This window comes from Lampris incognitus, chromosome 1 (genome assembly GCF_029633865.1).
Source record: "Lampris incognitus isolate fLamInc1 chromosome 1, fLamInc1.hap2, whole genome shotgun sequence".
In the NCBI taxonomy this organism is placed as follows: Eukaryota; Metazoa; Chordata; class Actinopteri; order Lampriformes; family Lampridae; genus Lampris; species Lampris incognitus.
In genome coordinates this window covers 41519096-41542634 of record NC_079211.1, presented here as the reverse complement: position 1 = coordinate 41542634, position 23539 = coordinate 41519096, and the positions used below count along the sequence as shown (strand labels likewise).

Here is a 23539-nt window from a genome sequence, read left to right as displayed (position 1 = left end):
GTCAGTAGGCAAAGACAGAATAAAATCAAGGGCTTTTTAAAAGTCTCCAAGAATGTCCTTGCACAAGAAAAGTTAATGGACATTCAGCAATTGAATCTGAATTTTCACTCTAACACACATCATATGTAAATAAGTGGGAATATTAAGCTTTATACAGTACATCAGTTTGATTTATCAATTTCCATTAAAATGTGAATAAAGTTAACTATATGGTTCCTCAGTCAACAAGGTGGAATTGGCTTATGTGACATGTAAGCAAATGGATGAGACAGTTCACATAGGTCAAGAAGTTGAAGGCATAATAATGGAAAGTGTCAAATAGTAAAGAGTCCTCTAGGAAATAGCACCAAGTGTCATAGTTGGAGTATCTGTGTGCTCCAACCTGTCGAAAGGAAGGCCACAATGATAAAAGCACCAAGCAAATCAGAGGTGTATTGGACTGGGTCAGTCATTCTAAAGGAACAAAAAAAAAAAAGGCACCAGTTTACTTTTGTGTACCTTACACATTAAGCACTGCAACGTGAATGGGTCCAGCAGGGGATCCAGCGTGTGGTTGGTATCAATGCTCAGCGGGAACCACCTGCAGAAGGATCTGCAAGAATTTGTTGACGGAATCTGAGGACAGAAAGAAAGCCATACATGACATTATTTCTCACATGATGTATGGTTTAACAAAACTCAGTATGGTTGTTACGTAATGTGACATAAAATGAGGAGAAAGGTATGAGGGAACACGACCGGTGTGAAGCAGTGAAATGCCAAAGGAGAATGCGTATGGGAGTTTTGAAAGTCCTAATCAAGGTGCCTCAGAACAGCCTGAACAGTTTTTCAATTTATATGCTTTTCAATAAACAGTATAATGCACAGACAATTGCAACATTAGCACTTTTTTGGGGGGGGGGGTTCCCTCCTTAGTGGGAGGGGTTCCCCCTTTTTTCTCTCCAGTTGTATCCGGCCAGTTACCCCACTCTTCCGAGCTGTCGCGGTCACTGCTCCACCCCCCTCTGCCAATCCGGGGAGAGCTGCAGACTACCACATGCCTCCTTCAATACATGTGGAGTCGCCAGTCGCTTCTTTTCACCTGACAGTGAGGAGTTTTGCCAGGGGGGCGTAGCGCGTGGGAGGATCACGCTATTCCCCCCAGTTCCCCCTCCCCCCTGAACAGGCGCCCCAACCAACTAGAGGAGGCGCTAGTGCAGCGACCGGGACACATACCCACATCCAGCTTCCCGCCCACAGACACGGCCAATTGTGCCTGTAGGGACATCCAACCAAGCCGTAGGTAACACGGGGATTCGAACCAGCAGTCCCTGTGTTGGTAGACAACGGAATAGACCGCCATGCCACCTGGACGCCCTTGAATGATAATTTTGATCTTATTATGTATTATGTCTTTGTGCTTTCTTATGGGTATTATGTAATTGTTTTACAATATATGCATTCTCTTCCCGTTGATTGTAAACATTAAAAGCCAGTGTGTGTGATTTTTACAAAGATTTTTACAACCTGCGTCACTTTCATTAATAAAAATAAGTAGAATGTTTACTGAGGTTTAAAATGTCTACTATTGTGTGGTGCAACGTATAACAGTGCTAAACACCACACAAAAATGTGAAAAACTTGCTTTTGGGATATATGTCTTCTATAAAAACATTTTACTTCAGTCATGTCCTCTGGGGATGGATTTCATCTTAGCAACAATAAATCAAGCATTAGATTTGTAGATATGTGGCCACATGTCTGAGGGCACATTCATCATTCAGTTAGCCGTCTGTGCCGGTGTGAGGTACCTAATGCATTCTGTAGCCATTTTGGTCTGCGGTTGAACACAATGAAGATGTAGTAGGCCGGAATACCAGTGAGGGAAATGGCAAAGCCTATCCCTGTATTAACTGGATCAGAGTACAGGGACAGGAAGACCATGAAGAAACAAGTGAAACAGAATATGATCGGGAAGAAGAGGGGCACCTGTGGAGGAAGTGTCAGGGAAAAATATTGAGGTCAGTTTGATTCACTGCAGGTGTTGCTATTAGTATGCTTTTATATAATCATACCTCTTTTTAGCAGTCATAAAGCACAATACATATTGAAAGAGCCATTTAAGAAGATGTATCTTGTATTTTTTATTCCAATGCATGGTTCTGTTTGTTTACCATTTTTAGTCCTCTTGACAGCAAATAAATTATTTGAGAAACAGCAATTAAAACACTTTTTATTAAATAAATAACAGCAGAGCAGCCAAACAAATGGTGTAATATCATGGCACAACAGTTTGAAAACGGCTTTAAATATTTTTTTAAAAATGCAGGAAGCATTCAGGATGGAGGATCTCTGTCACAACTCCTGCTATAATAAAACGGTATGAATTCCAGATAGCTGTGCTTTTCCACGACCCAGTTTAGATCCAATTCAGGATAGGTTAACCTAGAAGACTTGTTTGATAGCTCCCACCATAACAACTGTGACCTCACGCACCTTGAAGGGCCGGTGGAGCTCCGGCTTTTTGTATCGTAGGTAGATTAATCCCAGCACTGCAATGCCGATAAACAGCCAGCGCAGGAAGCTCATGAAGTTTAACAGGCTGTATATGTCACCCACAAACAGCTGGAACATAGTCATAGGGTACTGTGCGTGCAAAAAAAAAACACACACACACACACACACACACACACACACACACACACACACACACACACACACACACATTTGAGCAAAAACAAGGGGGAAATGAAGTTGGTAATAATAATAATACTATTGTGTACATCAATGTTACTGAAGTTTAATTGGTGTTGTTATACAAGATGGTGGTAGGGGCAGTAGTCGAAGTAGTAGTAGGGGTGTTGGGTGCTATAGCCACCAAACAGGTGATGAATGGAAAGGACACAGGAGGAGACCCTATCATTGTGCATGGAATATTTGTTTTGCCATGCATTGTACATTGGTGTAGAATCTTCCATTTTATATGGTTTGCACCAGCCATAATGGCCCTGCCTGGTAACATGATAAGCAAATTATTTGCAAAGGTTGTATTTAAAAATGCATGCAGGAATTGCAGGTATGCTAAGTGCATTGCCTATGTAGTTAGTGGTATTGTTGCAATTGCAATGGCTGTTGTTTGCTGTTTGTTAACATGATCAGGTTTTCACTGATAATTGTCACTGTTAAGTATTGCTATTGTTGACTGTAAATTACAGTTTTTCTCAATCGCTTTGGCTCATTTCTTGAAACAGTTTTAAAATTCTCAAAGCTCTAGTTGTATTTGTCAAACCAGCTTATGTGGTATAGCACAACACCACAGCTCACCTGCAAAAGGTCATAACACACCCAAAACATGTAGTAATAATAATAATATTATTTATATAGCACTTTGCTAAAACAATGTCACAAAGTGCTTCACACACACACACAAAAAAAAAACAAAGACAAGGCAAAGAGTAAGACCAAATAATTAAGAGTAAAAATAAAAACAGTATAAAAACAAATATCAAACATTTGTAAAAGATTTCATGAAAAGACAAGTTTTAAGATGAGATTTAAAAGAAGCTAGAGACTTGGTTTGTCTTCGTTCAGCAGGAAGAGGGTTCTAAAATAGTGGGGGCTCAAACAGGAAATTCTCGATCAGCCTTTGTAACAAACTGAGACCTGGGAATAGCTAGCAGGGCTCCATATGCAGATCTTAATGGTCAAGGGGGCATATACCAAGTCAATAAATTACAAATGCATAGTCCTTGACTAGACAGAGCCACTCACCAGCTAAGTCACAGATAATCAATAACTGTCTTAAACCAAGAATATGGCCTGCACAAAAAAGTGAAAAATTGACCAGAATATCCGTCAGTTCAAATCTGACTGGACTGTGTATATATATATTTATATATATTCCTCATTTCATTTTTAACATGTGCCTGCACATTGTTTTTAATGACAATAAATGTAATTGAATATATATATATATATATATATATATATATATATATATATATATATATATATATATATATATATATATATATATAATTTTTATGTGACATTATGTCTCACCTAAATCGCCTTAATCTACAGTTACAAGGCAAGAACAACACTGTTCCAGACGAGGCGGTTGAAGCTTTCCAGTCAAAGCTGAACCTTTGGAGAGAGACATTCATGGGAGAAAGTTGCACTTTCCAAGTCTATGGGATAATTGCGAGAAGAATGAAATGCAGGAAGATCCAGCGACGAAGGATTTCATGATGAGCCTGGCAGAAAACTTTAAGGAATGATTTGAAAGCTCCTCTAAACTCTCAGGTGACAGCCTCCTCTTCCTGAGACAGTCGTTCTCAGTTCTGGCTGATAGCCAGTGGACTGTAGAGACCAAAATGCTGGTGCCTTCAATAGATGAGGCAACTCTTCAGATGGAGGTCTTGGAGATGGGAACATCTGATTTGCTCAAAGCACAACACAAGGACGTTGGGGTGAGTGGTTTTTGGATCAGCGTGGTTCCCCAAGCTCGACTCAAAAACAGGAGAGCTATTGCAATGCTTTTACTCACAATTTTTCCTTCCGAATACATATGCGAGTCATCGTTTTCTTCAGTGAACTCGATCAGGAACCAGAAAAGAAAGACTCGTCATTGCAAATCTTGGCCGTTTCCTCAAGCTTGCCATAACAGAAAACAGGCCTGACATCAGAAGGATTGCCTCATCCCATCACTCTCACTGATTGGTGAATAAAGAGCCATTTATTTTTGGTCATGATTTAGACTTATTTTGCTTCAAGAGTGCTTTTTTTTCTTTTGTGACCATCAACTCAGGTTTTAAGAATCTCAGCCCTAAACCATTACTACAACCACCACCACCACTACTACTACTAATAATAATAATATCTGCACAAAAAAACAACTTTTGCTGGTGTATTGGGAAAAAAACTGACATTTTGGCCCTTGGCTTGGCATCCCCTTGGGGAAAACTAATTTGGGAACCCTGCTGTACAGTATACTAGGTGTAGGGTACACCACTGCTTTACCTGCACATACTGGTACCACAGCTCCTTCACTCTGTCACAGTTTCTCTCAAACGGTACCTAGTAAAGTTGTTTCATGGTCATCTGGTATCTTTACACTCTATCTATTGTATAGATGCTTACAGAGTTGATATTTGGAAAGATACCATTGTCCTCTAAGGTTGCACTCTGGATGTCTCTCAGTGTAATAGCATTATTTGCTACCACCATGTTGCAGATCTCTTGCTCTTGTTGAGGTGAAAAAACAGCTCTTCTGCCACTAGCACAGGGCAATCATCTAGTCCTACACTTTGGAATTCAAAATCAGATAATATTACTGTGTATGCACTGTAATGCACTGTCCTGTGATGTACTGTGCCTCATGTATTTCTTACAGGATGAGTTTACAGCATTAGTATTCTGACTTTTACTGACTTTATGCAATTCAACTGTTTTTTTTTTGTTTTGTTTTTTTACATTTATTTCTGCTGTATTTCTATAACTGGAATACTGTAACATGAATAATTCCAGTATTGACTGAGTACATACCTGTTTTCCCTGCAGAATGGCTGGGTAACTGAAGACGCTGTAGCACGGCTTACATTAGGCTCCACTCGGCGACCAGCCTCAGCCATTGTAAGGCCATGGTTAATTACATGCTCCAATTGTGGCCCGTGTTTCATCTGGGAAAGCTCTATGTCTTTGTACTCTTCTGCCTCTTTTTCTAGTCTGGTGTCTTCCCCTCACTACATGGATCCTTACTCCTCTTCCTCTTCCTCAAACAGGCAGTTTACCTAGCCAGGTTCCTCCATGTTCGGAAATTGTAGTGATTCTGTTGTGGTCAAGCTCTATAAATATGTTTAGCAAAATCCATACTCATCAAGAGCACCTGTCAGCTAACTTGACAGAATGTGTGATTGGTTGATGTAAGATGTGAGATACTCCCCATTCATTAGTGAAGTTCAAGTTTCACCTGACATTCTTTCTTTCATTCTGTTTAAAAGAATGAGAAATTCAAATCTGTCGGGAACAAGTGCCCAGTGGTTTAAAAGTTTTGCACATTGTTTTGAAAATATTCATTATCATTTGAAAATTGTGTCAAAGCAATTGAGAAAAGCTGTAACGTGAATGCTCATTTGTTGTTCCTGTGACAGTAATTGCCATGAAGAATATAATAGAATATTCTTTATTAGTCATTTTGTATATATATACATACAAATGAAATATACTATATTTAACCCATCCTAGCTGTGTAGCTAGGAGCTGTGGGCAGCTGCTATGCAGCAGCCGGGGACCAACTCCAGTTATTTCTTTCCATTGCCTTGGTCAGGGCACAGACAGGAGTATTAACCCTAACATGCATGTATTTTTTGATGGTGGGGGGAAACTGGAGCACCTGGAGGAAACCCACGCAGACACGGGGAGAACATGCAAACTCTGCACAGAAAGGACCTGGGACGGCCTGAGGTTTGAACCCAGGACCTTCTTGCTGTGAGGCAACAGTGCTAACCACTCACCATGCCAAGTATTGCATCGTGATGCTGTTTTTGTGGTGTTGTTGTAAGATACTGACCAGTACGATGACAGCAGCAAGTGGAGTATGTCGTTGGACATGGATCATGGACAGAACCTCGGGGAGGTGACCCTCACGTGACGCCACATAGAACATTCTGGAAGGGTGAGTGTGTGCGCGCACACACACACGCACACACACACGCACACACACACACACACACACACACACACACACACACACACACACACACACACACACACACACACACACACACAGGCTGAGCATCATTGCTTCATTGTAACACTTTTTATTTAATCTAAAATGGGAACTTTGATATCAAAGGATGTAATTTGTCAGAAGAAAAATGAAGAAAAGTATGACGGCTTCTAATGTTCTCCTATGTAGCTACTTCAGCAATTAGCATTGACCAGATTGTAGCTTTTGCAATTTGTTGTGAACTCTGATTGCAATGCTATACCTATACACACAAAAGATAATTACACGCGACAAAAGTTTTACATGTTCCATTAAAATCCATTAGTAATGAATATTGTGTGTGGGTTTACTTCTCCCATACACATCCATTTAAATTGATATGCGAAGGGAGGTATTTTATCATAGTCAAGTCAATTTTATTTGTGTAGCCCAATATCACAAATTACAAATCTGCCTCAGTGGGCTTTACAGCAACACAACATCCTGTGCTTAGACCCTCACATCAGATAAGGAACAACTCCCTAAAAAAAAACCTTTAACAGGGAGAAAAATAGGAACAAACAGAGGAGGGATCTCTCTCCCAAGATGGACAGACGTACACAATTTACAAAATACACAATTTGCAAAATAAAACAATAAAGAGGATAACAGAATTATAAAGGAATTATAAGATATATGAAGAATATGATCAAGAGGATGCCAAGCAGTGTCCAGATGCCACCGGAATAGCCTACAGCTTCCTCAGTTGTATGGAAACATGAATCCGAGGTCACTCGAGGTCACATTAAAACAGGCAGTGAAAATTAAGGTGCACCCACCTCGAGAATGCAAAGAGGCAGCCATTCATGGAGCCAAAGCAGGACAAGGCCACAAACACTGGCACCACCATGGAGAAATTTCCCATTAACTTCTCCGCAAATGTCTTGGGGTCAAGGGTTGGTGTAAATAGCATATCAGACAAGAGTGGGAAAAAAAATTATAATTCATTACAGAAAGGGAAAAAAACTCAATTAATATGATATCCCTTGGTGTATGCTTATCACAAATGTATATGCACTATTTTACATGTTAAATCAGAATATAGAATACATCATAACATTAAAACACAGGCCATGCTCTGAATTACCATATGAATATGCAACACAGTCTCACAAAAAGGTGGTATACAACTTATATATTTGCAGTTCCCAATACATATTGATTGCCAGCGCTCTGTTACATGCATATGATGTATGTCAACTACACTTGCGGGGCCAGATGTGAGTACGCCAATACAGAATATAGAAAAGAAAAAGAAAGCCACTTTATTTTGTCATTGTACAGTTGTTTGGTTACAGTGATTTTTTTTTTTTGGGGGGGGGGGCTTTTTTCCCCAATCATACTTGGCCAATTACCCCACTCTTCCGAGCCATCTCCGGTCGCTGCTCCACCCCCTCTGCCAAGCCGGGGAGGGCTGCAGACTACCACATGCCTCCTCCAATACATGTGGAGTTACCAGCCGCTTCTTTTCACCGGACAGTGAGGAGTTTCACCAGGTGGGCCTTGTGCGTGGGAGGATCACACTATTCTCCACAGTTCCCCCTCCCACTTGAACAGGCACCCCGACACACCAGAGGAGGCGCTAGTGCAGCGACCAGGACACATAACCACATACAGCTTCCCACCCGCAGACACTGCCAATTGTATCTGTAGGGACGTCTGACCAGGCTGGAGGTAACATGGGGATTCGAACCGGCGATCCTCATGTTGGTAGGCAACGGAATAGACCGCCATGCCACCCAGATACCCTCTGAGAAAGTATCTTAACACCACACTTTTTTTTACATCATGTCACATTTTGTTTAGGTTATAACTACTGATGAAAAGTATTATTAAATTATTCTAATAGTAATTCTTACTATATCATTTCTTAGGAACAACCCATTGAGTTGGGTTTCCCCGGCAGTGGATTTTTCAAATTCAAATAGCATATTAACTTTTCTCTGCCTAGTATAAGCTTTAGAGCACCAGCCACATCCTTTTAAGCAGATAAATACCCCTCTTACCTTTGCTAAGGAGCACCGATCACTCACTGTGCACAGTGCAATAAACCTAATCTCATTAGAAAAAGCTGTTATGTGATCGGTCTTCCCAAACTACAAGCTTACAGTAAAACTGATAACAGTGCTTAGCCTAATAAGAATGAGGTGGCTGCTACTTGAGAATGTGTGAGATTTCATTAGCACTAAATGGATGGGCCTGCAGGATCATATTTACAGTTACTGGGAGGCCCAAAAGTCGGAGATCATCCACTAGCAACAAGACTTTGAGGAAGAAGTTAATGATTGTGCCTACGTCAAAGGTGAGCAACACTCGGACAAGAGGTGAGTCTAAATTGACTGGTTTCAAATAACAAATACTTCCCCACTGCTCAGATATTCAAAGTGTGAATAACACAATGTTGATATCACTATCTGTTTTTGTCAAGATGAAGATGCATTAAATTCTAATCGCTGTTGGCAACCTGTCTCATATCCACCCCACTTTTTTTGGTTACAAGAGCAGAGAATAACAGGAAAAGTGCCCCATCCTGAAGAAAATTATGTGTCTGTTACCACAGCAACGGCCGTTGATGCTAGGAGCTCCTCAGCTGACATCACCGTGAAGTAGGCCACGTTGGTCAGGACGTAGCAGGTAGTCACGATCGCCATGGAGATACAGATTGCCAGTGGTACAGTCCTGAGGGCAGTGGGGGGGGGGGGGATTACAGAGGGAATTGACTTTAATTACCACCTCACCTCTATCTCTCTCTCTGGCTAGCCACTACCTCTTTATTGGTATCTGCCATTCTCTCTACAAGATCTCCACAAGTAAAGTTGTAGGAAGCCTTTTTTTGTCTTTTGTTCTTGCCTGTTTTACCAACCTCCTTTCACTGATACATAGCATCACAAAGGACTGGTCAAAGAGCAGACAGATTACTGCTGAAAAGTGATATTTAATCAAACATTTGCAACCCCAGGACGCAGTCTGTTTGAACGCCTACCCTTTGACAGGCGCTACAGAGTGATGGGCATTAAAACCACCACCAGACATAGGAACAACCCCCCCGACACACACACACACACACACACACACACACACACACACACACACACACACAAAGGTCATCTCTCTCATGAACACTTAACAGTGTGGTGCAAGAACAGAAACTTATTATGTAAATATGACACTTTGTAAATAGCCCCCTCTGGTCAATATGTCTCACCTACATATCTACAATGGGTACTACCTCTTTAAACCAGATGTGCAATACAAATGTACAATTGTAAATACACATACAACTGCTGTATACTGGTTACAATTATTGCTGTTGTTGTGGTTGTACCATCGGTATATAACATAGTATGTAGTTGTGAGGTTGTTGGTAGGTGAATATATAGTGTATAAAACAGGTATCTAAGATAATATAGTGTAATATAGTGGGAGTATATAGTTGTGCAGTTGTGGTATGGTATATAATGATAATAAATCAAACTTACACTGCATTTTTCTAACACTCAAAGTCGCTTCACAATAAACGGTGGTGAAACAAAACAGATAAATATAACACAGACATACAGGGGTGGATGGGGGGGGGTGCTACAAGAGGGAGAAGCGGCAGCCACACCCGACACCAGCAGAACTCTGGTGTATGGAATATATATGGTGTATGGTATATGGTGTAGTGTATGAGCAATGAAGCATATAAGCAATATGGCATAGCATAGGTTGTTGATTACTCAACCATAACAAAACTCTGTATAGTAGTGACATACACGCTTGCCTCCAATGTCCTGTTATTGTTCCATCTATTTTTCTGTTTAGTTTTTTTTTCTTTTTTGTGTGAGTGATGTCTGCAGGTGCTAGAAGCTGCTGTGTACCGGAGTCAGATTCCTCGTGTGCATAGACACACTTGGCCAATAAAGTTGATTCTGATTCTGTTAAATCAAGAGGGGACAAACTTAATACACTTTTCCTATGGTGTAAACTCACCTTTCAGGATTATCTACTTCCTCTGTTACAAAATTCAGGTAGAACCTGGTTTAAAAAAGAAAACAAATCTCAAAAACTCTATCTAAAGGTGAAAAAAGTACCACAGATATGGACAGATACCACAAAAAATGTATCACAGATGTGAGATATGAAGACAAATAATGACCAATAATCTTTAATTCCTTTAAAATGAATGCCTTAACTTTGTGCATGGATCTGTGTATGTGTGCATGTGTGTTCTGACCATACTTACCACCCAGCGTATGCATACATTCCTGAGTAGAAGGCCAGTGGAAGACCAGTCAGTTGAACACTGTTCACCTCAAAGGCATTATCAAAGTTTTTGGTCTCTCCTGTAAGAATGCATACACACAAACAGACACACACGTGAACTCGATAACTAAATAAAAGTCTGTTTTAGCTTGCATCAGTGGTGGGCTGTCGGGGCCATTAGGACCTTCTCTGCTGGCCCTGTCAAAATCACAATCATAATCTGTTTTTCATTATTATATTGAAGTGTGCCTGAAACATGTCCAAATTCAATTACTTGTTTTCTACTTGGGGCAGAGCAGTGATTTCCTATGTCATTTAAATGCATCACTGCTCCTTGGACCACCACTAGTTTGTACTGCTAGCCTTTCGTTGAAGCCCGAAGCTGCAAATTGATTACAATTTTGAGTGACCATATCATAAGCAAATCAAATTTTGATATGTGGTGACAGAACGCCCCAGGGCGCTGCGATGTATCGATGCAGGCCCCAATGTGAGTTTGAGATACCTGTATTAAGTGTAGTGAGGCAAGGGGGACGCTGTTTCACTGTATATGGGAATGTGTGGAAGTGAAAACCTTCTGGCAAGATGTTGTTGATATGATTGATCAAATTTTGTCAAAGAAATTACCATTGAGTCCAAAGCTTTTTATTCTTGGTTTATATCCTACCACCCCACATTTACATAGCAATGAGTTCAGATTTATAGATATGTGTATATTACAAGCAAAACGTGTAATTGCTCTTAATTGGAAAAGTGTTGATGGACCAAGAATTGGTATGTGGGTTAAAGAAATGGCTTCAAACATGTCAATGGAAAAGATAATGTATATTGTTAGACGTAAACAAAGTGTTTTTGATAAAATCTGGGGATTGTTTCTGTACTTCCTAAGACGTAATACTAGTGTTGGTAACTTGCTTCATCAAGAACAAGCTCTGGGGGAGTAGAACAACTCTATCTGACTGTTTATATGCGTAAAAACAACTGGAAAAAAACCACACCCTCTAATCAGTCTGTGAAAGAAATTATTGTTATTATTATTTTATTTTATTATTTTTATTAATTGAATTTTTATCTTTATTATCTTCTTTAACCCTGCTTTGAATTGTATTACTTGTTATAGGGACAGGGTTATGGGGGGGGGGTGAAAATGTTTGCTGCACTGTGCTATTACTTGTTTTGATGTAATTTGCAAACAAAATTCAATAAATATATTGCTTAAAAAACTTTGAGTTTGAGGTTTGAGCCTTTGGAGGGATTGTTTATATGAAAAAGTCTGAGATTATCACTTTAAAGTTCCATAGAGACCCCTGGTAATCCTGAAAAGGATTAAGAAGGTGTAGAACAGCGGTCCCCAACCACCGGGCCATGGACCAGCACCAGGCCATAAAGCATTTGCTACCGAGCTGCGAGGAAACGATATGATTTAGCTAAATAAATAAATAAACCTGAACAATAAACATATAATATTATAGGGTATTTGTGCAGTAATTACACTTAACTTGGCATGGTCTGTCTGTGCTGCACCTTTCCTCACATTCCCTGTCAGGATGGGGATACTGATGTTGAACTTGCGTAATGCAACGCACGTGAGGTCATCAGTCGGTCATCATCCACTTACCTACTCGATGTGTGTGTTGCAACTAGCTACCATGAGTAAAAAACAAACGTCGATTGAGTTTCTTCAGAAGAGGTAGGGGAAATAAAAGGTCTAACGTTGATGATAATGCACAGACAGCAGAGGCCGAGACTGCAAAAAAAAAAGAAAAAGAAAAAGAAAGAAAGCTTCCTTCAAAAGGAAAGACGTCATGACTGTATTGTTGCAGGGAAACATGCCCAGGGCTCTCACGTCAGTGATATTGGTGAGTTGCAAAGTTTTTAACATGTTCATGCAAGAATATTGTAAATATCAAACCGGTCTGCTGTGCAAAAAAAGGTTAGGGACCCCTGGTGTGCACAATGGATGGATCGATGGATCAACAAGCTGCCAAGTCTTGAGCATTGATTTCATTCATGGTGTGAATATCAGGAAGTCAAAGATGAAAGATGAATAATTTCCTCTGTTCATTTGTTGGGGTTAAAATAGAGGTGGGGGAATTAAGGACAGAAGTGAGGTATTGCCTCCACCTGTTCCTTTGAAATTTGAGATACAGTGAATTCTTTAAAGCCACTGACAACTTGGTTCAAATTAAAAAAAAAAAAAGATATCAAATATGTGTGACTTCTGTGTCAATAAAAAACACAATGTATCACAATTAAACAGTTGTGATGAATTAAAAAAAAATCTTGCCTAAATCAAATCAGCAAGAGAAGAACTGAGAAAACACATGATGAAGAAATTTCTCATTTGGAATAACTAAAATTGGTTTTATTTTACATTCACTGGCATGTATAGCTTAAAGTAAGAAGTTGACCTAGGAAATATTTTTTCAAGTCTTTTAAATCTTTATGTGGAGAGCAATTGGAATCACAAATATTAGCATTAGCCCTGTGATGGACTGACGGCCTGTCCAGGGTGTCTCCCCACCTGCTGCCCAGTGACTGCTGGGATAGGCTCCAGCATCCCTGAGTAGGATAAGTGGTTTGGATAATTGATATTAGCATTGTACCACATTTTAATTAGATATTATTTTGGCCAATTTCCAGAAATGTGAGTATCATATATGCAGGGCAACCAATCTGAGATGTTGGTTTATACCGCTGTTCAACCAAGATGATGTGGACATTCAATACAAACCTTCATGCAATTTTGTGTTACAAATCAATCATACTGAAATTCAAACATAACTCACGGGGTTTAAACTGGTGCATCTCTGTCATAGGAACCCTGGTGACGTCTAGCAATGTTTATGTAAACAGTCAAATATTATCTATGTTCTTCTGTCAGGCCGGGCTCTGAAATTGAAGGATTGTGGACTTCTTGTGCAGCTTATGTTTTTTGCATGTGCTAATGTGTTAAAGTGCACTAGAAATGATGATGATGAAAAAAAATGATAATTTGACAATGGTGAGGATAGTGATGGTGTCTTACCCTTGAAGAGTTGATACATTCCAGGCACTATTATGATGGCAATGGCCAGGAGCTTAGAGAAGGTCAAGAAGATCTGAATCCTGGCCGTCCAGGTCACACTCATACTGTTCAGGTACATGACGGAAGCTAACCAGATGAAGAGAGAGATGAAAAACAGAATAAGAGAAACAAGAAGACAGACAGTGAGATGGCGAGGTAGGAAGAGAGATGGACAGATGGTGAGGAATCAGAAGGCAGACTGAAAGACAACACCAAATAGGGAAAACGCTCAATTATTTTGTTTTCCGGCTTTACTTCAATATGATGAATAACAATACTTCTGTCCCCTCTTGCCAAATACATGCTGTCCTCTGTTCATTGTTTTCCATATAATTATCCATATAAATAATTTTTCTTTGATTAATCTATCTTGGAACTAATTAAAAATAATATATCAAAGCCTTCTGTTAGAATAAAGTTTCAATGCATGCTCAGTAATCCAGGTAAGGACATCTCAGAAAGTTGAATCAGTTCATCTGGACACAACATTTAGTGTGAGAAACGTTTCATCACTCAGGTATGTTTCATCACTCAACTAAGTGACTTCTTCAGTCTAAACTGACTGCAGGTATCACCACCCCTTATAAACAATACAGTTGCATAATGACCGAAACCAACTACCAGTTTCATATGCAAATATGGACGTGACCATTAACTACAGTTTCTGTCGCCATTTTAAAATGCTGTGCTTGCAACTATTCCCAAATCCTCTGTGAATAGTACACATGGCCATTGAAACTGTAGTTAATGTGAAGTACGTGGACTGGAGACACAGTTTCAGGAGCAGACACACTTGGTCGGTGTTAAGGGCGGTCCTATTGCTAAGGGTGTTGTATTATAAGGTTGGGGATGCCTGCAGTCAGCTGAGACTGATGAAGTCACTTAGATGAGTGATGAAACATTTCTCCCACTAAGCATTATATCCAGATGAACTGATTCAACTTTCTGGGATTAGAATAAAGTTATTCAATTTTTTGTTTAATTCATGCAAAACATCACCTTTTTGTATATTTTCAGGGTCCCATTTCAAATGGGTCAATTTTCACCTGTATGCTGTTCCATTCTCACAAACAGATAGATAGATAGATAGATAGATAGATAGATAGATAGATAGATAGATAGATAGATAGATAGATAGATAGATAGATAGATAGATAGATAGATAGATAGATAGATAGATAGATAGATAGATAGATAGATAGATAGATAGATAGATAGATAGATAGATAGATAGATAGATAGATAGATAGATAGATAGATAGACAGACAGACAGACAGACAGACAGACAGACAGATAGATAGATAGATAGATAGATAGATAGATAGATAGATAGATAGATAGATAGATAGATAGATAGATAGATAGATAGATAGATAGATAGATAGATAGATAGATAGATAGATAGATAGATAGATAGATAGATAGATAGATAGATAGATAGATAGATAGATAGATAGATAGATAGATAGATAGATAGATAGATAGATAGATAGATAGATAGATAGATTAAAGAAAGAATGAGTCTGTATAACAATGACATAATTGAATGGATTTTCATGATGCTGACTATTGTCAAGTTTTTAGTTTAGAATGGAAAAGCAACATTTGTGTTCACATTATTTTTGAAAACAATGATAACCAAACTAAAGGAAATGTCGTTTCACCTGCAGGGACCCCCACTCATTAAGGTGTTTTTTTCCTTTGTTATGTTGGGAGACACCTGCAGTGGGCCAGCAACACATTGTGGGGCCCAGCTGTTATGTATTATGTATTGAAAGAAAAGAATTGTGCAGTTTCTGTGTAGTACATACTTATGCCAATGGCAGTGGCAAGTTTGATGGCGATGGGGGGAATTCCACAGGGCATGAAGAGAGGCTCCAGGATGTACCGACCGAAGGCTAGGGAGATCACTGCCAGCCCTGCTGGCCTGTGAGGAAAAAGTTGCACAGAGTAGAAATAAAAAAGTAGCAATATGCTTTAATATTAAATACTTTGGTTGATATAGATTGTTTCAATAAAGATGAGTAAACAAAGAAAAAATATTTGATCAGAGAAACACACAAATATAAACGGGCACACAAAGAAAAGGATTAAACTTTTACACATCAGATTATTGCCTTTTTAGTTTGCCTTACACATTAAATATTATGCATCACCCAATCGTATGCAACCTGGTTTTGCTTTAAAAGTTACATCATAATAATAAAATGGTATAGGATTGTTCCTAAAGATACCATACTATTAGAGTTTAAGGCCTATCTTAGCCCGGTTGGTTAGTAAAAGATGCTATCATTGTGTAGTGAGATCTCTCTCTCTCTCTCTCTCTCTCTCTCTCTCTCTCTCTCTCTCTCTCTCTCTCTCTCTCTCTCTCTCTCTCTCGTGTCGGACCATTTGGCCAGTAGATCAGCGCTTTACTGGCCCATTGTACATTTCAGTGACCAGGCAGCCAAAAAATTTAAACTTTTTTCCGAAATTTTGGTGATTTATTCATTGTATAAAATATGATACTGCTGATTATTTCCTCATAATGTGTCAAGTAAAATAAAATTGATTCTTACACACAACTGATTCATTTTTATAACATTTAACATTTTAACATTATTTTTATAACATTTGTTTGTGTGCCTTTAACATGCCACATCGGTGACCATCTTTCCATAAGCGATGACGGGTCGCTCACTCCTCACGGTGTGCTAAGCTGTGTTAATAAGCATCTCCATCCTCTGGTGACTCTAAGTATTTGCCCATCTCGCCCAGATGTTAAGCGGGCCTGATGATGGGTTATCCGCCATCCGCTTGGCTAGCACACTGTGAGTGGTTTCTTTTGTTGTGCACATCGAGAGCATGTTTTTGATAAAGTAGTAGAAAGCCCATCTTTCTTTTTGAAGCCTCATATGTCTCTTTCACAGTTTTTTTTTCCGAGGACCTGTACGAGTATGATGGATGAATGACACTAGGGCGGGGAAGATTTAAAAGGACATACCCATGACTCTGATTGACTGGCCAACCAACTTGCCCTGCATAAACTTTTTCTGGCCCCGGGCCATCGGTTATATCGTACCCTGCTCTTTCTCTTTCACATGGGAAATCACCAGAGATGAGGAGCCGCTCATCTATTAAGTGGGTCCGCACAGTGACCTTTCCTTCACCTCACATAAACGTAACAAATTGACATTAACCAGATAGTAAAGTCTTCTGGGAGAGTTTGTGCTTGACTTGGTTATCAGATCTAAAACAGGAAGTGGGAGCAATCAACGACCTTTCCAGGTTATCTGCACCATTGATCACAGGAAGGAGAGTTAATCCCATCTCCATACAAGAAAAGAGCACTTTTTCTTTTTAGAGTACTTAATACCTTAATGGTGTGTTCGAGGTTAAATACATTCTCTTTTTACTAGGAAAATTAATTGAATTGGACATTCAAACCTCATTCCTTCTCTCTCTGCGTCTCTCTCTCTCTGTCTCTCTCTGTCTCTCTCTCACTCGAGTCGGTGTGTGAGTAAGTGTGTTTGGTGAGAGCGACCTGCTGTTAGTAAATCACATCTCATCTTCAGCCGCTTTTCCGGGGTCGGGTCGCAGTGGCAGCAAGCTAAGTAGGGCACTCCAGATGTCCCTCTCCCCAACAATGTCCTCCAGCTCCTCCTGGGGGATCCCAAGACATTCCTAGGCCAGATTGGACATGTAGTCCCTCCAGTGTGCTCTGGGTCAACCCCGGGGTCTCCTCCCAGTTGGCCGTGCCCGGTAAACCTCCAAAGGAAGGCGCCCAGGAGGCATCCTAATCAAGATGCTGTTAGTAAAGTCAATGTATTTATCCAATTATTAGCTTATTTTTGTCTTTAGGGCTGATGGTTTCAGATTGAATTTGTTTATTGGTCGTGGTCATGTTTTGTTTGTTGTAGTTTTTTGTTCAATCCTCGGAGATGATTTATCTCTTTAACTGACATGGAGTGTGGGTTCAGTCTAATCCTTCTGTTCTGATAGAGGTGGTTCCCCTGGCTGCGGGACACACCAACCTGTCCTATGCTTCCAGGATGAATAAAGGTGTGGTTGCTTTTCTGAAAGAGGAGAGTTTTGTGGCTAAGCTAATAGCAAGCGGTGTCTGTCTGAATGGCATCTATCTTCAGGTTTCCCTACTTGCCATGCCTTCCACCCGGGTTATCGTCTCCAGGATTCCCCCGTTCATTTCCAATGAGTTGTTGGAGCAGGCGCTGCAGTGCTTTGGGAAGCTGGCAAGCAGATTTAGGACCGTGGAATGGGCTGTATGAACTATAAAGTGAAAAATGTCCAATCCCTCCGGAGACTGGTATTCATGTATCCGAATTGTCCGTCACAGATGCTGGAGGTTTCCTTCAGAGTAAAATATGGGGAAGGACATTACATGGTGTGCGTCAGCACAGGCAGCATTAAATGTTTTCAGTGTGGGGATGTGGGGCACAAGCAGAACACTTGCCCTCACAGGCTTGCCAAGGGGCACCCTGAGCCAGGGGCTGGGCCGGCCGAGGAGTGCACTAACACCAGTGCTCTCCTGGCTCCTCGGGGGCAGTGGCGCCCTGCTGACTGAGCCTGAGGCAGGGGAGGGATACAGCAGGTAGGCAGATAATCAGGCAGGGGAACAGCAAGTTGATTCGGGCAGTGACAATGTAATTAATGACAGCTCGGCTGTCCCAAGTGTCACAACAGACGAAAGGAAAGGAGTAGAGGAAGAACTGGCAGCAGGGAAAAGCAGCGGAAAAGGGCCAGCAGCTAGACCTGACCATCATCAGGCTGGTGGTACAAAGGGGGCAAAGGGTGGGTCGTGCTTTATGGAGAATGTTGCTAGTGAGGATAAGGTGGAGGAAATAGGGTATGACTCTGACTCTGACTGTATCTCTGTTACGGACTCACAGTCACAAATTGGAGATCTGTACTCACTAGAGGAAATTAATGGTTTCTTAGACTGGAAAAAAAAACTTTGGAAAATCTGTGAAAGTATCTGAGTATTTTTCGGATGCAGGAAAATGTATTGAACATGTGTCAACTTTGCAGAAAGTAGTTGGTTTTGATTTCATTCATTCATTCATTCGTCATTCAAACCACTTATCCTTACTCAGGGTCACAGGAATGCTGAAGCCTATCCCAGCAGTCATTGGGTGGCAGGTAGGGAGACACCCTAGACAGGCCCCCAGTCCGTCACAGGACTGACACACACATATTCACAATTAGGGACAATTTTGGTTTTGATAGGGATAGACGGTTTTGATTTGTTGGATGATAAAAAATTTCCGTTTGAGAAAACAAGTAACAGGTTTCTGAAAGATGCATAAGGCCAATAAAGGAAAACAGTTCTTAAAGGTTAAAGGCTAAGTAAGTAAGGTCTTGATGAGTGTTTTGCACTTACTCTTTCCTCTACCTGTTGAAATAACTAACTTGATCATGTGCCGACTCAACCCCAACTTTAGACTCCAACAAAAGGGATGTCAAACATGTACTGCTGATGCTGCTGCAAAGAAGGCCTTCATCACAGAGATGCCTTCTTCCTCAGGCCAGCCCGGTCAGGAGAAGATGATTGGCCACAGAGGCGTGGATGCCTCATGAGAGACCACCTACAAGAAGACCACATCCTCCGCCCTGAAAGGTGCCATCCAGCTGAGTATAGGTTACACAGTGGGTAACCTGAGCTCCAACCTGGAGAGAGACGTGTTGATGCAGGACTTCTATGTGGTAGAGAGTATCTTCTTCCCCAGTGAGGGCAGCAATTTGACCTGAGCCCACTATTTCCCAGACTTCCATTTCAAAACCTACGTTCCTGTGGCTTTCTGTCACTGAGTAATGACCCCTGATCAAAATTTTCAACACGGGAGCAAGCGGGCCAGTTTTCTATCTGACCAAGGATGATGAGTTGATCATCAAGACTGTCATGCATAAGGAGGCTGAGTTTCTATAGAAATTGCTGCCAGGATACTATATGTGTGAATGGTTGGAGCCTGTAGCTTCCTTGCACTGGCTGCTGGACCAGCGACTGAATCATGGAGCCAGGCTGGTATCCACAGTCAGTGCACTCCAGAACTTTCCCAGAAACTGGTTTCCACCAGGAACATCACCCTACAGCGCTTAGTGGCAGCAGCAGGAGGATCAGGACTCAACAACACCGAGGCGGTAGCTCAGCTGCTCAACATGAGGTCTACATGCTGCACAAGAGACATTTTAAATCTATCGATTAAAAACTTTCTGAAGAGGAGCTGAAGATGCTGAGGAACTATGACAGGGGAATATCCAAACAGAACTGACCTTTTCTCCAGAATTTGGAGGAGTATTATGCTCAGTGGGAGATGATGAAGATCTGTTTTGTTTTTGGTTTTTTTTTCTAATTTGTGTAATGAGGCAAAGTCCTGGCTATATTGTTGGCTTATGTTTTATTTATTTATTTATTTATTATATAAATTCTGTAAACACAACATCCATTGCGTGTCTATCCATCTTGGGAGAGAGAGCGCTCCTCTGTTATTCTCCCTGAGGTTTTTTTTTCTATTTTTTCTCCCTGTTAAAGTTTTTTTATGGAGTTGTTCCTCATCCAGTGTGAGGGTCTAAGGACAGGATGTTGTGTTGCTGTAAAAACCCCTGGGGCAAATTTGTGCTTGTGATGTTGGGCTATGCAAGCAGAGTTGACTTGAGTTTGAAAACCTGTTTGTTGTTATAAATACTTTGTTTAAACTACTCAGTGGGACTTTTTTCTAAAACTGTTTTTCATTTTATGAACTGGAGTACAAAAAGATGAACATGCTTGTATATCAGCTGTTGGACTGGAATGTAAACTGAACAAATGTGCTTTTGAAAATGAAAAAAATAAAATCTCTCTCTCTCTCTCACTCTCTCACACACACACACACACACACACACACACATGCAAACACACAATCACATAGACACCCTCAAGCCACCTCTCTGGAACTTGCCAAGTGCTGTTTAAGTCATAAATTCCTACATTCCTCAGAGGCCTTCAATTTAACTCTTTGTCTCTGTATATGTCTGCATTGATGTGAATTAATTTTTTAACTCTCTAGTAATCCAGCTAACGGTACTCAACAAACAATTTCATGAAAAATGCTCTAACTCCCATGGCTGTAAATTGACTGAGATATTGATTTAAGATTTTAACTGCATTCCTACCATGAAATCATACTGCCATCTAGTGACGATAGAAGGTTAGTTTTCAATTTTCTTCATTAAAAAGTTTTTAGTTTTAGAAGTTTTAGTTTTAGAAGTTACTAATGATCCCAAGAGCTATGCTGTTCGGAGCTTGGCTCCTGGTAGGGTCACCCAAGGCAGATAAGTCAAGGGAGAGGTTCCAGACGAAGTGCGATCCAACAAAGACCTCAATGGGACTATGTCTCCAAGTCACAACAGCAGTGAAGGCGGATGAAGGCTGCAACAGAGGGTGGTCCCCAATTGTCGTGGTTCTCCGTGGTTCTCCATGTCTTGGTTCTCCATACAGTGTACGCTGTTAAGTGCCAGGACGATTGCAGTGACTTGCACATTGGGGAAACTAAACTGACACTGGCCAAAAGAATGGCACAACACAGGAGAGTATCTTCTTCCCCAGTGAGGGCAGCAATTTGACCTGAGCCCACTATTTCCCAGACTTCCGTTTCAAAACCTACGTTCCTGTGGCTTTCCGTCACGAGGATGAAGCCTCTTGGATGAGAGGCGAAACGCCTTCACGGATATATATACCAAGTCCAGTTGCACTTGATTCAGTTCCTTTGGATAACCATGACCTGGATGAATGAGAACATTCACAGACAACACAGGAGAGCTAACGCGTCAGGCCAAGAGTCCGCAGTCTACACCCATCTACAGGCCAGTGGCCACTTTTTCAGGGATGAGGATGTGCACATCCTTGACAGGGAGGAGCGATGGTTTGAACGGGGAGTCAAAGAGTCCATCTATGTTAAGAGGGAATGACCATGCCTGAACCGGGGGGGGGGGGGGCTCTCTGTCCCCTGTGATTGCAACTATACCCCAACCCTCTGTGAATAGTACACATGGCCATCAAAACTCTAGCGAATGGGCACACCCATATTTGCACATAAAACTGGTGGCTGGTTTCAGTTATACATCTGTCGCCATCTTACAATGCTGTGATTGCAACAATCCCTAATCCTCTGTGAATAGTACACGTGGCCTTTGAAACTAGTTAAAAGTCACACCAATATTTGCATATGAATTCGGTCGTTAGTTTCGGTCGTCAGGCACTGTATTGTACTTTGTTGTTTATAATGGGTGGGAATACCTGCAGTCAGTTTAGACTGAAGATGTCACTTAGTTGAGTGATGAAACGTATCTGTCAACAAATGTTGTATCCAGATGAACTCATTCAACCTTTTTTGATACTCTCTGATACCATCGCCAACTAAGTGATAAGCTCGGGTTGTCTTTGAAAGGAAAAAAATTGATTCATCTATTTGATTTTGATTTTTCATTTATTCATTTACTCTATTGTTGGTACACATTTAGCCATTAATAAATGTCTCTATTATTGAAAGCTGATGTATGTGTGTTTCTCTAAAAAGCAATGACAGAAATCCCTGTAATCAAAAATGTATAACTTCACATCTGAAATTGATTAATTTGGTTTATCTTAATTTCGTACGACAAGTGGGTGATGCCCCAAAATTAAAACGAGAGCATAATCATGTTGTGGTTATTTATCACTACAGTTGAGCATATACTGTACTGGCAAAACAGGGATGTTTCGCAAACATTTGGATGGCGCTAGATAGAGGGAGGATTGGACAAAGGGATATTGCTTTCAAGGGGATGGTAGAGCTATGTGACTGGATTTATCTGTGATAGGATTCTCCATCTTTGTAACAGTCATGGGTTAGTTGGGTCAGCATGGATTTAAGTAACTGGGACTTGCAAATCCTCTCTGCAGTAAAGATGTAACAGTCTAACAACAATGACATGGGCCGATCACAGACAACAATGTGCTAAACTCTGAGGACCTTTACAGCATTTCCTCTAATCCCAAACGCCATTGATTTCCCCAGTATTCAACAACAGACAAAGCTGCCTTCTGGTTTACAGCATCATTGATTATAACTCAATCAAAATCCCTGCTTCATATCAATGTGGACACATTAGTTCATTGAAAGCATACACGCAAGAATAAAACCCACGGGTTTTTTGATGTAGAATATAACATGGTCGAAGTCGAAATAAACTGGCCGAGGTCTGCCCGTGACTCCAGGGTGCTTGGTTAGAATGAGTTCAGCTATTTAACACTTATAAAAGCGCCGTACTTTTGTCACGATGCTCAATTTATTATTGGATTAGTGTCAACTTGCGTGTTTATATACTTGTATGTAAGCATGTATGTGAAGAGCCATTGACATCAATAGCTCTGATAACAACAAAGAGGATAAATATCTGAGTTTCATCACCAGCCAGTCAGACTAGCTTGGTCTAGTCAGAAAGGCACGAACTGAGGAAGTCTCTT

The 23539-nt window shown here is 40.7% G+C and overlaps 1 protein-coding gene across 1 annotated transcript in view; it reads right to left on the bottom strand.

The window, feature by feature from the left end:
* Positions 1-546: 546 nt before the first annotated feature.
* slc7a11 (solute carrier family 7 member 11) overlaps positions 547-23539 on the bottom strand; it is a 37936-nt gene continuing 14943 nt past the window's right edge. The window contains exons 3-12 of the mRNA XM_056277700.1: positions 15873-15988; positions 14022-14147; positions 10974-11073; positions 10721-10765; positions 9304-9427; positions 7528-7631; positions 6551-6647; positions 2476-2625; positions 1791-1968; positions 547-615 (exon numbers count right to left, since the gene is read on the bottom strand). Of these exons, the coding sequence (XP_056133675.1) occupies positions 560-615; positions 1791-1968; positions 2476-2625; positions 6551-6647; positions 7528-7631; positions 9304-9427; positions 10721-10765; positions 10974-11073; positions 14022-14147; positions 15873-15988 (1096 nt within the window). The 3' untranslated portion in view covers positions 547-559. The remainder of the gene's footprint in view (positions 616-1790; positions 1969-2475; positions 2626-6550; positions 6648-7527; positions 7632-9303; positions 9428-10720; positions 10766-10973; positions 11074-14021; positions 14148-15872; positions 15989-23539) is intronic.